The sequence below is a fragment of the Crocuta crocuta genome, unplaced genomic scaffold, assembly GCF_008692635.1.
Source record: "Crocuta crocuta isolate KB4526 unplaced genomic scaffold, BGI_CrCroc_1.0 scaffold562, whole genome shotgun sequence".
Classification (NCBI taxonomy): Eukaryota; Metazoa; Chordata; class Mammalia; order Carnivora; family Hyaenidae; genus Crocuta; species Crocuta crocuta.
Genome location: NW_027531012.1, coordinates 798,832 through 813,743, shown reverse-complemented (window position 1 = coordinate 813,743; position 14,912 = coordinate 798,832). Strand labels below are relative to the sequence as shown.

At 33.4% G+C, this 14,912-nt stretch overlaps 1 protein-coding gene and 1 pseudogene across 1 annotated transcript in view; both read left to right on the top strand.

The window, feature by feature from the left end:
- The window catches only part of KPNA5 (karyopherin subunit alpha 5), a 39,993-nt gene extending 32,534 nt beyond the window's left edge, over positions 1-7,459 (top strand). Inside the window, exons 13-14 of the mRNA XM_077770858.1 lie at positions 690-868; positions 3,989-7,459. Coding sequence (XP_077626984.1) covers positions 690-868; positions 3,989-4,176 — 367 coding nt within the window. The 3' untranslated portion in view covers positions 4,177-7,459. The remainder of the gene's footprint in view (positions 1-689; positions 869-3,988) is intronic.
- Positions 7,460-11,007: 3,548 nt separating this feature from the next.
- On the top strand, positions 11,008-11,878 carry LOC144237155 (large ribosomal subunit protein eL42-like; annotated as a pseudogene).
- The last annotated feature ends 3,034 nt before the right edge of the window (positions 11,879-14,912 follow it).

Below are 14,912 nucleotides of genomic sequence, written 5' to 3'. Positions count from 1 at the left end.
TTGAAATCATGCATTCCAGTTTAGCACATGCTTTTTTCCTTTATGCTTAGTGGACTTTTTGCCAAGTGAATCAATTACTTTATATTATAGAGATTGGAAAAGAGCTAATATAAACTAGAAAAGGACAAACTATTAAAAAATGAGTGTAATAACTTTTGTGAAAATTTTATGTTAAAATTATTCACAACATAGCCTGTTTTGCTCCTAGAAGCCTTCTATGCTTCTGAAACACAGGAGATATCTTAGAATATCAGCTACTATTGTTTTTGTGGGAAATTTGATATAAATGTCCCTTCTTCCTCTCCATTTCTACTTACTTCCATATGACCCTGATGTGTGTACATAGGGTCACCTTAAAAAAGAAAAAAAGCATCTTGAAGCCACTATTAGCATTCATATTGCCATGCAAAAACAAACCCAAGTACCAACTTGCTTGTGTGTATATTTTTGTAATGTATGTAATACCATTTATTGCTATTTATGTTAAAAGAGAATAGGAGAGGAAAAAGAAGTTTCAGACTCCTATGGAAATGAAAATTTAAATGTTTTAATGTTTGAGTTTATATATCAGTAGTTTTCTAGTTGTTTATGTAACATTTCAGTAAAGGATATTTTCCTATCATTGTTGTAAATATTTATTTAAATATTTTTTCTCTACTTTTATTTTGTTGTTGTTAATTACTCTGAAGGTATTTGGTAGCCTTAGGTTGCATTAAACCACTTTGTGACCTATTGACTGTTATGGACTCTAAAATAGTCCAAGTGGCTTTAAATGGACTTGAAAATATTCTGCGTCTTGGAGAACAAGAATCCAAGCAAAATGGAATAGGCATTAATCCATACTGTGCTCTCATTGAAGAAGCATATGGTAAGCAGACAGTTCAAAATTTATCATTTTAGTCCATTTTTTTTGGTTTTTAATTGCTATTTAACATTACGTTGGTGTCAGTTGTGCAAGATAATGATTTGATATTTGTATCTACTGCAAAACAATTACCATAGTAAGTCTAGTTAACAACCATTACTGTACATAGTTATAAAAATTTTTTCTTGTGATGAGAACTTTCCAAATTTACTCTCTTAGCAGCTTAATAAATATATAATAAAATGTTCTTAACTATTGTCCCCATGCTGTACATTATATCCCCATGACTGACTTATTTATAACTGGAAGTTTGTACCGTTTGACCTTCTTCATACCTATTTTCCCAGCTTCCTTCACTGGCAATCACCAGTCTGTTCTGTCTCTGGGAGCTTGGTATTTGTTTGTTTTTGGTTTTGGATTTCACTATAAATGAGATCAGATGGTCTTTGTCTTTCTCTGTGTGACTTACTTTATTTGGCATAATGCCCTTAGTCTATCCATGTCGCACATGGCAAGATTTCATTCTTTTTTATGGCTAAATAATATTTTATTATATACCACAATTATTTAATTCTTCATCCATCAGTAAACACTTAGGCTGTTCATGTATCTAGGCCACTGTAAATAGTGCTGCAGTGAACATGGGGGTGCAGGTATCTTTTCTAGTTAGTGTTTTTGTTTTCTTTGGATAAATAACCAGGAATGGAATTGCTAAATTATATGGTAAGGTATTTTTGTTTTTGAGTAGTTAAACCCTCTATACGGTTTACCATAGTGGCTACACCAATTTACATTCCTACCAGCAATGCACCAAGGTCCTGTTTTCTTCACATCAATGTTATTTCTAGTCTTTTTGAGAATAGTCATTCTAACAGATGTGAGATGATATTTAGTCATTCAAACAGATGAGAGATGGTGTTTCACTGCAGTTTTGATTTATATTTCCCTGATGATTAGTGATGTTGATCACCTTTTCAATCTGTTGGATATCTATGTTCTTTGGAAAAATATCTATTCAGATCTCCTCCCTATTTTTTAACAGATTGTTTTTGGTGTTGAGTTTTATGAGTTCCTTATATATTTTTGGTATTAACTCATTAAAGTATATGATTTGCAAATATTTCCTCCCATTCTGTAGGTTGTCTTTACATTTTGTTGACTTTCTTTGCTGTACAGAAGCTTTTTAGTTTGATATAACCTCACTTGTTTATTTTGACTTTTGTTGCTTTGCTTTTGGTGTCAAATCCAAAAAATTGCCAAGATGGATATCAAAGAGTTTATCACCTGTGTTTCTTCTAGGAGTTTAAGGATTTCAGATCTTACATTCAAATAATCCATTCAGGGTTTGTTTTAGTGTGTGGTATAAGATAGTGGCCCAGTTTCATCCTTTTGTGTATATGTCCAGTTTTCCCAGCACCATTTTTTTAATGTTTATTTTTGAGAGAGAGAGCAGGGGAGGGCAGAGAGAGGAGATACAGAATCTGAAGCAGGCTCCAAGTTCCATGCTGTCAGCACAGAGCCCAATATGGGGCTCAAATCCACGAACCATGAGATTATGACCTGAGCCGAAGTCCGACACTTAACTGACTGAGCCACCCAGGCGACCCCCCAGCACCATTTTTTTGAAGAGACTATCATTTCCCATTGTATGTTACATTCTTTGCTCCTTTGTAGTAATTTAATTGATGTTATATGTGGGTTTCTTACTGGGTTCTCTATTCTCTTCCATTGATTTGTTTTTATGCAACTAAGTTTTGATTATTATAGTTTTGTAATATAGTTTGATATCAGGGAGTATAATGCCTCCAGCTTTGTTGTTCTTTCTTAAGATTGCATCTAGCTATTTCGGGTTTTATGTGGTTCAGTGCAAATTTTAGGATTGTTTGTTCTGTTTCTGTGAACAATACCATTGGAATTTTGATATGGATGATACTGAATCTGTAGATTGCTTTGGATAGTATGGACATTTTAACAGCATTAATTCTTCCAACCCATGAGCACAGAATATCTTTCCATTTATTTGTGTTGTCTTCAGTTTCTTTCATTATAGTTTTCAGTGTACAGGTCTTTTACCTCCTTGGTAAAAGGAGGTAAATTTATTCCTAGGTATTTTTTTCATTTTGTTGCACTTGTATATGGGATTAGTTTTTAAATTTCTCTTTTAATAGTGTGTTATTTCTTTATAGACATGTACTAGAGTTTTGCACTGATTTTGTATCCTCCTACTTCACTGGATTCATTGATTAGTTTTAACAGTGTTTTGGTGGAGTCTTTAGGATTTTCTGTGTGTAAAACCATGTCATTTGCAAATGATGACAGTTGTACTTCTTCCTTTTTGAATTAGATGCCTTTTATTCCTTTTTATTGCCTAATCGCTCTGGCTAGTCCTTCCAGTATTATCCTGCAATAATATAATTGAAGAAGTTTATCTGTAATCAAATGAAAAATATTTTCAGTGTCACTCAGACTTAAGTGTAGATTGTTTTTCTTGGAAGCAATTAAATGAAGTACTTTGGAATCTGCTTATCTTGTAAAAATAGACGTTACCAGTTTCAGTTATAGGTTGTACTTTTGGTAAACTATATAGTAGCTACGTTGGATTGCAAATAATACTCATTCCATATTAGTACCGTCTGGTTCATTTTCAGAGATAATGTGTGTTAGTTTGCTCACCTTTAGTGTGTTTCTGTTTTGATGCTATCCGTTTTTGTGCCTTTTATTTAGCATAATTACTTTGGAAAGGACCTGTGGAGTTACATACTCTAAAACTGTAATTTTAAAATTTAGACACTAAAATACAAAGGAACCAAACTTATTTGGGCAAAATCACACTGCTACCAGGGTGAAGACTGTGATGTTTTTACTGCCAGTCCTGTGCTACTTCCTCATACCACTCTGCCTCATGCTTTCGTTCTCAAAAGTTTAAGGCATAAATGGTGTTAGCTATCAGTATGTGCAAAAATTAAATAAAAATAACAGTCTCACTGCTAGCAGACTAACAGATGCTATTGATTCATTATTTTGGTTTAATTGTATGTTGAAACCTACATACAGTTTTTAGTTTTCTCTCTCTCTTCATATATATATATATATGTACATATATATATATGTTTTATATAATAGGTCTGGATAAAATTGAATTTCTGCAAAGCCATGAAAATCAGGAAATTTACCAAAAGGCTTTTGATCTGATTGAACATTACTTTGGTGTAGAAGAAGATGACCCCAGCATTGTACCTCAGGTGGATGAAAATCAGCAACAGTTCGTGTTTCAGCAGCAAGAAGCACCAATGGAAGGGTTTCAACTTTAATTTGGTGAGGGGAAAATCAATGGCTAAATAGGGTAGTTTCAGATATCTCTTCTTTGTTACAATGTCAGTAGGAATGTTTGGTGTGTTTTTACTTAGAACAGAAAAGAAAAAAGTTGATGCACTTTTAAAAAGCAAAACAAAAGTTTCCATTCAGATGCAATCTTTTGTTATAGTTTTGTTTTTATTTTGGTATACCTGTTTTTGTGTTTCAATTGTTTTATCTATTTTTTGTATCTACTTGTGAACAATTAAATACATATAAAATTATTTAATAACTTAAGCTTGAAAAGGAGAACTTTGGCAGAGTATTACATAATGGTTCTGAATTTTTTCTAGCATCTTGGAAACTGTGCATTAGCAGTACAGCTACTGATAGTTGCATTTTGGCAGTAAGTCTGACATGCCCAATCTACTAAATCTACCTCTATCTTGAAGCAAAAACAAAGAAGCTTCAGAAGCATGAAATAGTGTAAAAGCTAAATTAGAATGTGAAAATATCTATTACCTTAAATTATAAATCACTGTGCTGTAGGTTATACTTTGCAAAAAAAAAAAACACAACAGAAAACCTGTAAAATTTATTTATAAAACATAGAAGTATTGTACTGATAATCAATCAAAATGTGGCAATTGTGAAGAGAAAAGCTGTTCTTCATGTTGAACACATTAAAATGATTACACAACATTTAAATATTTGTTTTTAACATACAAATGCTATTAATATTATTATATTTTGTATTTTGACCAAATATGCTACCATTTTTGAAATAGTGTTTTATTATTTTTTCACTCTTCATTTTAAAAAGCATCATGATAGAGATGCCATCATGAATCTAAAGTAGTGCTGCATAGCAAAAATAATACTGTAATTCTTTCTCTGATTTTTCAGAGCAGTAATTGAACAGTTTCACTTTTTGTGTAATAATAAACTTGGGTACTTGAATGGCAAAATTATCCTGAAGAAATCACCTTGTTGTGTGTTAAATTTTATTAAATGCACTTAATATTTGGACACTAAAGGATGACACTAATGAAAATTGCTAAGGATTCTTTAATATAGTTGAAATCTGTATTAGGGATTTTTTTTTTCATAATACAGAGGGTCATACTGCTGCTTGTTGTAAATCAGTGTATTAGATTACAATTGTATCAGATTGGTCAGTATACTGTATGTGTTTTACGTATTAACAGCAAAAACCTCTTCAATCCGTGAAGCTTTTAAAAAAAGTTTCAATAGAAAAATTATATTTATTTATAGATACATATGTATATGGTATCTGTGTGTTATTCTCACAGTGCTGTACTTGTTAGAGCTTTCTAAGCAGATATGGTACTGTTGAACTCAGTCTTTTCATTTATAGTTATATGCAGGCTATTTACATTTCCAATTATTTACTTAAAGTATTTAAAAATTAGTATACACCTGTTTTAAGATGGGAATTAAAGCATTTTTGATATGATCCATAGTCTATTCTGTAAAGAAAGATTTCTTTTATGATAGCATTTATAATGTTTCTGCTGGAAATCAGAGGCATGTTACAAGAAGAAAATGTATATAGGAGTACTTTTAACTAGTATGACACTTTGTAAATTATGTATCATGAAACTATGCTTTTGGCAAGACACTTAAAACCTACAGATATAAAATACAGGTTAAAATGGTGTCCATAACGCTGACTGTATCTGCCAAACCTCTTTTATATATTGTTAAGTATTGTATCTGTGCCCTTTTTATTGTGGTGGAAGTTACAAAGTTTAGTATAAAAAGGTTTTTTTTTGTTTTTGTTTTTTTGCGTTATGTATATCCAAAAGAACAGGGTAGTTATATCAAAGATTACCAAACTGATGGTGAATTTATGACATAAACACTTCTTTGTGGTACAGATGGTTCTAAGTATCAGGTGACAGGGTATTCCACTCTTTGTAATCAACTGAACTTGATAATGCAGCATAATTCATAAACTAACCAGCTGTGCCTGCTTTTATTTTGAGGACCCTGTAGTCATATTAATAAATATCTAAGTCAAGTCTTTTAAACAAAGTAGTTCTTACAGAAGGAGAAATAATGTATGTGTGTGTACGTACCCACACTCATATAAAATGATTTTTGAGGGGACAATTTTTAAATTTTGAAAGACTTTGGTCAAAGTTTTGAAAGACTTTATTATCTCTAAATACAGAATATGACCATATTATAAATATCCAAATATAAAATTGTGTTTAATTTCTTAGATCTGTTACTTGGGTAGTTAATTTGATTAGATTTGAATGCAAGGGGTAGTATCTAATATTTGGAACCAGCTATTGACATGATGATGACTTCATTGAACCAATAACAGCAAATACTTTGTTATTACATTTTTTTATATATGTCAACTCTTTTCAAATATGATTTTTAAAATGATCCAAAATATATTTTCATTAACCTTCACTGACCCTTATGGAAAAAAAATTTTTTTTAACTTGCTTTCCTATAATGAGTTATTATATTTAAATCCAAGAGAAACTGTGTCAAAAAAAAATTAAAACATGTAAAGGAGAATGCATACAACATTAATGCAAAAAAAAAAAATACTTGAAAGAGCCTTTTACATTTATTTAATTAAATTTATTATTTTATTTTGTCTGAATTTGAATTTTTACTAGTTAATCTATGCAATTATGCTTACTTGTTTTATATTTGTAAGTACTTGACTCACTAGCCTGGTTTTTTTTAAACAAATTTTGTTTTGAAAGGTGTTCCTAGAACTTAATTTTTAGTGTCATTTTGTTCACTTACTGGTAGCACCAGAACAAAACATTTAAAAACAAAAAACAAAAATCTGCTGGCACAGAAATAATATCATCTCATAACTGTAAAACTTATTTGCAAGATAAAGGTTGATTTGTTGAATAAAAGACTAAAAGAAGCATTACCTTTGCCTTCATATTTTTTCTTAGGAAGGAACATTATGGAAAAGGTAACTATTACAAAGTCTAGTGAATTTTTGTTGCTGTTCTGAATTCAGCAATCTACTGGCTGCTTTGTGAAACTGTGAAATCAAAGTAATTGTTAACCTTTACTCTTTTAGTTCATAGCATTACTGTTTTATGAAATGTGACATAGTAGGAGACAGTGTGCTAGGGCTCTAAAGGATAATGTGTCTTTAAATTCTGATTTGGGCATGGGATGAGGGGAGGATATTCTTGCCTAACTAAATAAACCAACAGTTGAGCAGTATGCAATATTATGAAATGTTACAGCACTATATTAAAAATAATAAAATACTATTTTACAATTGCATTTATATAAATGTGTCTATTTCATTTATTCTCATTGATGCTGTTGTATTTTGAATGGAGCAAAAACAGATGCCCTCATGATTATAATTCCATCTACTTTCTAAAACCAGTAAGAATGATGTTTGTAATATATCTGATAAAGCAGTATGTTTGTTGCCTTTATTTTAGAACTTATGTATTCTGCTATACGTCAGATTTGTCTTTGTGCTTTAAGCTTTGGTAGTTTCACATGTTTTCAGATTATTTTTTTCCTTTTCTGTTATTTTAATGCAATACATTGCATTTATTTGAGGGGAAGAGTTTTAAACCAGATAAATAGAAATTGGAGGGAATTTCCAATTAATTTAACTTTCTTAATGTACTCTGGGACACGTGGTCCACATTGTAGCCACGCCTAAGCCTCCCTAGCCTAGAGCTTATGTTTGCTGCTGCTCCTGCTGCTGCTGTTTTTAGCTTTGCCTGGCTTCATTTCTTTCAGTATTTGAAACTATGTTAATCATAGAGTAGTGAAAGTAATTGGATTGGTTATATTTAGGGTACTTTACTCTCAATAAGGGAGTCTGCAAGTTTTAGAGGCAAATGAATTTCTGAAAATGCAATGTACAGGTCAAACAATAGATTTAAATCTGCAGTGACATTCTCTTCCCAGAAATTCCTAAGTACATCCTTTAATGATGTGTTTGGTCATTTTATATATTTTCTTTGATTTTCTTTCCTTTTGTACTTGAAAGGCATTAAGGAAGGCACTTAATGAGGCATTAAGGGCATTAAGGGGGGCACTTGTTGGGATGAGCACTGGGTGTTATATGTAAGTGATGAATCACCAAATTCTTCTCCTGAAATCATTATTATACTATGTTTTTTTTATTTAATTTTATTTTTGAGAGAGTGAGACAGACCGAATCCAAAGCAGCCTCCAGGCTCTGAGAAGTCAGCACAGAGCCTGATGAGCTTAGACTCTAGAACTGTCTGAGCTGAAGTTGGACACTTAACCAACTGAGCTACCCAGGAGCCCCTACACTATATGTTAACTAACTTGGATTTAAATTAAAAAAGAATTTTTTTAAACCTTGAGTGTTCTAAACTTGTAGACCACTTTTGAGGAATTTTTTAGTTTTAACATGTTTTTAAAAACTAAAATAGCATGGCAAAATTTAAGATACTCTTTAGGGTTTCAACATTACTATTTTCTGAGCATTCCATCTTTCAAATTGTTTTATTATACAGTATACACAGAGAATAATGTGTAAGAAGACAGTTTGAATAACAAAATGAACACCTACGTATTCATCACCAAACTTAGTAAGTTATCAGTCCCTTGTAACCATTATTCTGGTTTGTGTTAATAAGCTGTTTTTTGTTTTATCTCGTGTTTAAGTATACCTAAAATGTATAGTTTCACTTTCCTGTTTTTGAAATGTATAAAATGGAGTATTTCATATATTCTATGCTTTTTTTTAGCTCAATGTTAACATTTTTTGAAATGCATTCATATTGATACATATACTATTCCATTTTTTGACTACATCATGATTATCTGGTAAGGCAAGTCTTCTGTTTTTCAGGATTGTCATAGCTCTTTGCATTTCTACATAAAGAATTCACTTCTCAAATTCTGTGAAAAGCCCCATAGGGATTTTGGATGAAATTACATTTAATCTAGAGGACAGTTTTGGAGAAGTCCAAAATTATTTTTTTTTACTTTTACTATCCATTATACTTTTACTATCCATTAACAAGTTATAGCTTGCCATTTACTTAGAGCTTCCTTGCTGTATTTCAAAAATCTTTTTTGCAATTTTCACAAAGATCATTCACATCTTTTAAGTTTACTCCTAGGTAGAACCCTCATGTTTTTCATTGTTGTAAAGCATTACTTTTTGTTAGCTAAAATTTTACAAATTGTTGCTGGGTTATAGAAATCCAATTGAATTTTGCATATTAATCATATCTAACAACCTTGCTAAATTAGTTCCAATTTGTAGATGATCTGGGGTTTTGTAGGCAATATTTACTAATAATTATATTCATTTCAAATCCTTGTTTCTTTTTCTTATTGCATTAGGTAGGACCTCTAGTACAATATTGACTAGAAGTAATAGTAGCAGGTGTCTTAAACTTATTTTTCTAAATGCATTTATGTTTTGCCACTGATGATGATGTAGTAGGTGAATTTTCTTTTGTTATTTGGAGATTCTGTGTTACCAGATTTGCCAACTCCCTAAAATCAACACTCCTGGCATTTCCATGACCATGACCATGGTTATTTGTGGGCATAGTGGTGAAAAAATCGAGCCACCCAGCTGAGATTGAACAAAGCAATGCTTTGCTTTCTTATTTCAGCTTTCATACTACAAACAGCTATCGTTTCATGATCTATTTAGTGCCATGTGTCTTGTGCTTTTTTGTTGATTTTGCTGTTTAAAATGGCTTCCAAGTATATTGCTGAAGTGCTTGCTGTCTAGTGCTCCTAAGTGCAAGAAATCTGAGTACTGTGTCTTTTTAATTATTTCATGTATGTATGTATGTATTTATGTGACGTATATTTTTTTTTTTGAGAGAGAGAGAGAGGGCTCAAGTGAGCAAGGGCCAGAGAGAAGGTGCAGAGAGAGAGGGAGAGAGAGAGAATCCCATGAGGGGGAGAGAGAGAGAGAGGAAGAGAGAAAGAAGCAGGACTCACCCTCAGCAGAACTCGAGCTCCCCCAAAGTGGGGCTTGTGTTCACAGGCTGTGAGATCATGACCTGAACTTAACCAGCCAAGCCACCCAGGCGCCTCTTGTGAGTAATGTATCTTAACAGAAAGCATATTTGTTAGCTACGCTTTGTTTATACATGGGCTCTAATACTGTAGACTGTGAGTTCAATGTTAATGTATCATAAATATAGTCTTTAAACAGGAACACCTATAGAGCAGGATATGTATTGTTTTGTTGACAAAAATATTACCAGGCTCACCTAATGTTGTATTTCCCCTAGGAGTAATGATCAGTACTTGCTAAATCAGTGTTTGCAGCAACTTTATACAATAACTACCATGAATAATGAGAATTGACTGTGTGTTTTTTGTAGGTAACTTCTATCAGACATAAAAAGTACTCTTGTTCCTAGTGTAAGGTTTTTATTTTATTCTGTTTCTAACCTGAATGCAGTTTTCTACTGCTAATATGTTGAAAAATAGACTTTCCAGCATTGAACCTATTTTAAGATACACCAAATTTGTCAATTACCATTTAATTGCTTTTAAACTCCAAATGCACCCTTCCCCAACCTACTTTCTGATATTGGTACTAGACTCTGTAAACATTTCTCCTTTGCCAAATGGCATGATGTTAAGTTTTGTTGGTAGAAGGCCCTGGAGGGACGCTGAAGGAGAAAAATGTTCCGTGAACTCTTCCTAGTTTGCTTTTCCTAGTTCTTGTTCCTGTGATGCTCAGCCACCGTGCAGAAGACTTACAGTGGCTCACCTCCAGCCTAGTGTCAGTGCTACTTCTGCAGGCAGCTTCGTGGTGAGTTTCATTGACACCTCTCGTCTGCTTCCCAACAAGTTCAATGGCACTCTCAACAGGCAGCCCCCTGGAGAGTTACCCCAGTGACGCACCTCAACTTCTAGCCAAGTTGCACAGGCTCCCAGTAGGTGGTGTCCCAGCTAGTTTCACTGGTGCCTCAGCAAGCTTGCAGAGAGACTTGCACACACACCAGTGAGGAACTGCTCACCGAAATTAAGTAACACCTTGTAAGCAACTTTCTAGGGAGTTCCTTCAGCACCCGTTGAGAGCAAATTACTGGTTAGTTTTGTTGGTACCTCAGCGGACAGTTTTCTGCTTGCCAGCCTCAGCTCGAGACACCCAAAGAACTTTTCTGCCATCCAGTAATGCTACGTACCAATGAGGTCCGAATCTTAGCCTTGCAGGAGGCGGACCTATTCCATATTACTTCCTTGGATACTCACTTTGTCTCAGATGTAGTGGCTATTCCCTACATATCCTGTTATTTATCAGACTTCTCTTTACCTCTAGTAGCCAATCCCTCATTACTAATCTTTTTACATTAAATTGTCCCTGTTCAGCTTTCCATGCCAACAGCTCTTGCAACCATGTGAATGTTCCTAAAACCTGCTGGACTTTCTGCAAGCCAAGCATCAACCCCACAAATGACACAATACAAGAAAGGCAAAGATTCTGTTTGTGCCCAGGGGAAGCAGCGTTATGACAGGAAGCCGAGTGGCTATGGTGGGCAGACTAAGCCAATTTTCTGGAAAAAGTCTGAAACTACAAAGAAGATTGTGCTGAGGCTTGAATTCGTTTAGCCTAACTGCAGATTTAATGCTGGCTGTTAAGAGATGCAAGCATTTTGAACTGAGAGGAGATGAGAAGAGAAAGGGCCAAGTGATCCAGTTTTAAGCTTCCTATTTTGCTGTATTATGAAGACAATAAAATCTTGATATAATGTTCACCTCAAAAAAAATGTTTCCTATTCACGTATCAAGGACATGCTATTTTCTTTTGAAAAAAAATTTTATTGAGATATTCGCCTACATACCATACAATGTATCCACTTAAAGTATACAATTCAGTGGTTTCTATGTTCATACAGATGAGTAACTATCACCACAATCAGTTGTAGAACATCTTGTTTTGTGACTCACTTGTTTCACTTAGCATAAATGTTTTCAGTGTTTATTCCATGTTGTAGCATATATCAATATTTCATTCCTTTTTATTACTGAGTAATACTGCATTGTATGGATATAACACAGTTATTCACTGGTTGCGGGACATTTGAGTTACTTCCACATTTTGGTTATCATGAATTGTCCCCTTTATCAAATAACCCTTTTTACGTTCGGTAATATTTTTTGCTCTGAAATCTACTTTGATATTAATATAGCCACTCCTACTTACTTTTGTTTTAGTGTGGTATATCTTTTCCATCTTTTTACTTTTAATCAATTTCCTCCTTTATAAAGTGGGTTTCTTGTAGGCAAGATATGGATCTTGCTTTTTTATTTTGAGAATCTCTGCATTTTAATTGGAGTGTTTATGAATCATTAACAGTTATGATTATCGATTTAGTTTAGACCTACTATTTGCCTTTTATCCTTTTTTTTTTTTGATCTGGTTTTGTTTTTTCTACCCAGTTTTGGATTACTTAAATATTTTTTAGTCTTCCATTTCATCTCTCTTGTTGACTTATTAGCTGTAATGCCTTATATTTGTTTTTCATTTTTTATTGGTTGCTTTATAAAGGGTTTAAAATAGGCATTTTTAACTCTGGCTACTTTCAAGTAATATAGAAGCGTATCACATATAACACTGCACTTTAGACTACTTAAAATGTGGCTAGTACCACTGAGAAATTGAACTTTTAATATTTTAATCAAGTTAAAAGTAAAAACTGATAACTTTATTTGGTTATTAGGAAACCTACATATATTTGGAACAACTTGGGGTTGGGAATTTTTTTTTGACTGTATGTTTTGTGAAGTCTAAATATAGACCAAATATTCCTAATCAAAATTTAGTGTTTGAACTGAGATGTAAAATCCATGTTGGGGCTCAAAGATTTAAAAAGAAAAAACTAATATAAAAGATCTTATTAATAATTTTTATATTATGGTTACTTGCTAAAATACTGTTTTGAACATTGAGTTAAATTCCATTACAATTCATTTTACTGATTATTTTCACTTTTTAACATGGCTATTTGAAAATTGTAAATTTCATACAAAGCATTATTTTTCTATTTGACAATACTGGTATAAGCAGCCTAGGTACAGTATACTTCCATTTTCTCCTCTGCCTGTTACTGTTGTTGCCATATGTTTTCTGTATGTTATAAACTTCATAATACGTTTATTGTTTAGTCATAAATTTTTGCTTATTAAAAGAGGTTGAGGGGCGCCTGGGTGGCTTAGTCGGTTAAGCGTCCGACTTTCGCTTAGGTCATGATCTCGCGGTTCGTGGGTTCGAGCCCCGCGTCGGGCTCTGTGCTGACTGCCGGCTCAGAGCCTGGAGCCTGTTTCGGTCTGTGACTCCCTCTCTCTCTGACCCTCCCCTGCTCACGCTGTCCCTCTCTCTCTCCTAGAAATAAATAAAACATTAAAAAAAAAAGTTGAAAATGCATGAAGTTTTTTTTAAAAATATTTTATTTATTTTTGAGAGAGAGATAGAGACAGCATGAGCAGGGGAGGATCAGAGAGAGAGGGAGGCACAGAATCCGAAAGAGGCTCCAGGCTCTGAGCTAGCTGTCAGCACAGAGACCGATGCGGGGCTCGAACCCACGAACCGGGAGATCATGACCTGAGCCGAAGTCAGACACTCAACCGACTGAGCCACCCAGGCACCCCGCATGAAGTTCTTTTATATTTGCCTGCATAGTTACCATTTCTGGTGTTCTTCAATTCTTTGTGTAGATCTAGATTTCTATCTGGTATCATTTTCCTTCTGCATGACAGACTTTAACATCTTTGTATTATAAGTTTGCTAGTGGTGAATTCCATCAGCTTTTGTATGCCTGAGTAAGTCCTTACTTTGCCCTCATTTTTAAAAGATTTGTGTTGGGTATAGAATTCTAGAAACTTTTTTTCTTTTAAGATGTTGCTCCAGTGTCTTCTGACTTGCCTTTTTCTGATAAGAATTTTGCTGTCATTCTTATCTTTGTTCCTAAGTAATGTTAACTTTTTCTTTGGCTGCTTTAAAATTTTTTTCTTCATCACTGATATTAAGCAATTTGATTATGATGTGTCTCGCAATTTTCTCTTTTCATGTTTCTTGTTCTTGTAGTTAGCTGAGCTTCTTGGGTCTTTGAGTTTATAGTTTTCATCAAGTTTGGAAACATTTCAGCTCATTTCTTTCAATATTTTTTCAATTTCAATTCCATTTATATTAGGCTGCTCAAAATAGTCATACTGCTAGTACTGAAGCTTTGTTCATGTCTTTTAACTGTCCGTGTTTCATTTTGGATAGTTTCAATTGCTTTGTCTTTGAATCCACTAATCTTGTCTTCTGATGTATCTAATTGGGTCTTAATTCCGTTACTGAATTCTTCATATCATTCTTTGTATATTTCCTCTTTAGCAGTTTTACTTGGGTCTGTTTCATATTTCCCATAATTCTTCTTATGTTCAAGCTTTACTGTGTTGAACACAGCAAATATGATTATAGCTGATATGTTGTACTTATCTGCTCTTTTTTCTTTTAATCTTTTCCATCATCATGGTTTGTATTTCCCATTTGCATGCATTCTTTTCATGTGTGGTACTTTGGTACTGGAAACCAAGCATTGTGAATTTTACTTTGTTGGCTATTAGATAAGGATTTCCTACATATATCCTTAAGCTTTGTTATGGAACACGAAGTTACTTGAAGACAATTTGATCCTTTATAGTCTTGCTTTGTAAGACAGGCACAGAACGGCCTTTATTTTACTCCAGAGGCAATACCATTCTGAGTACT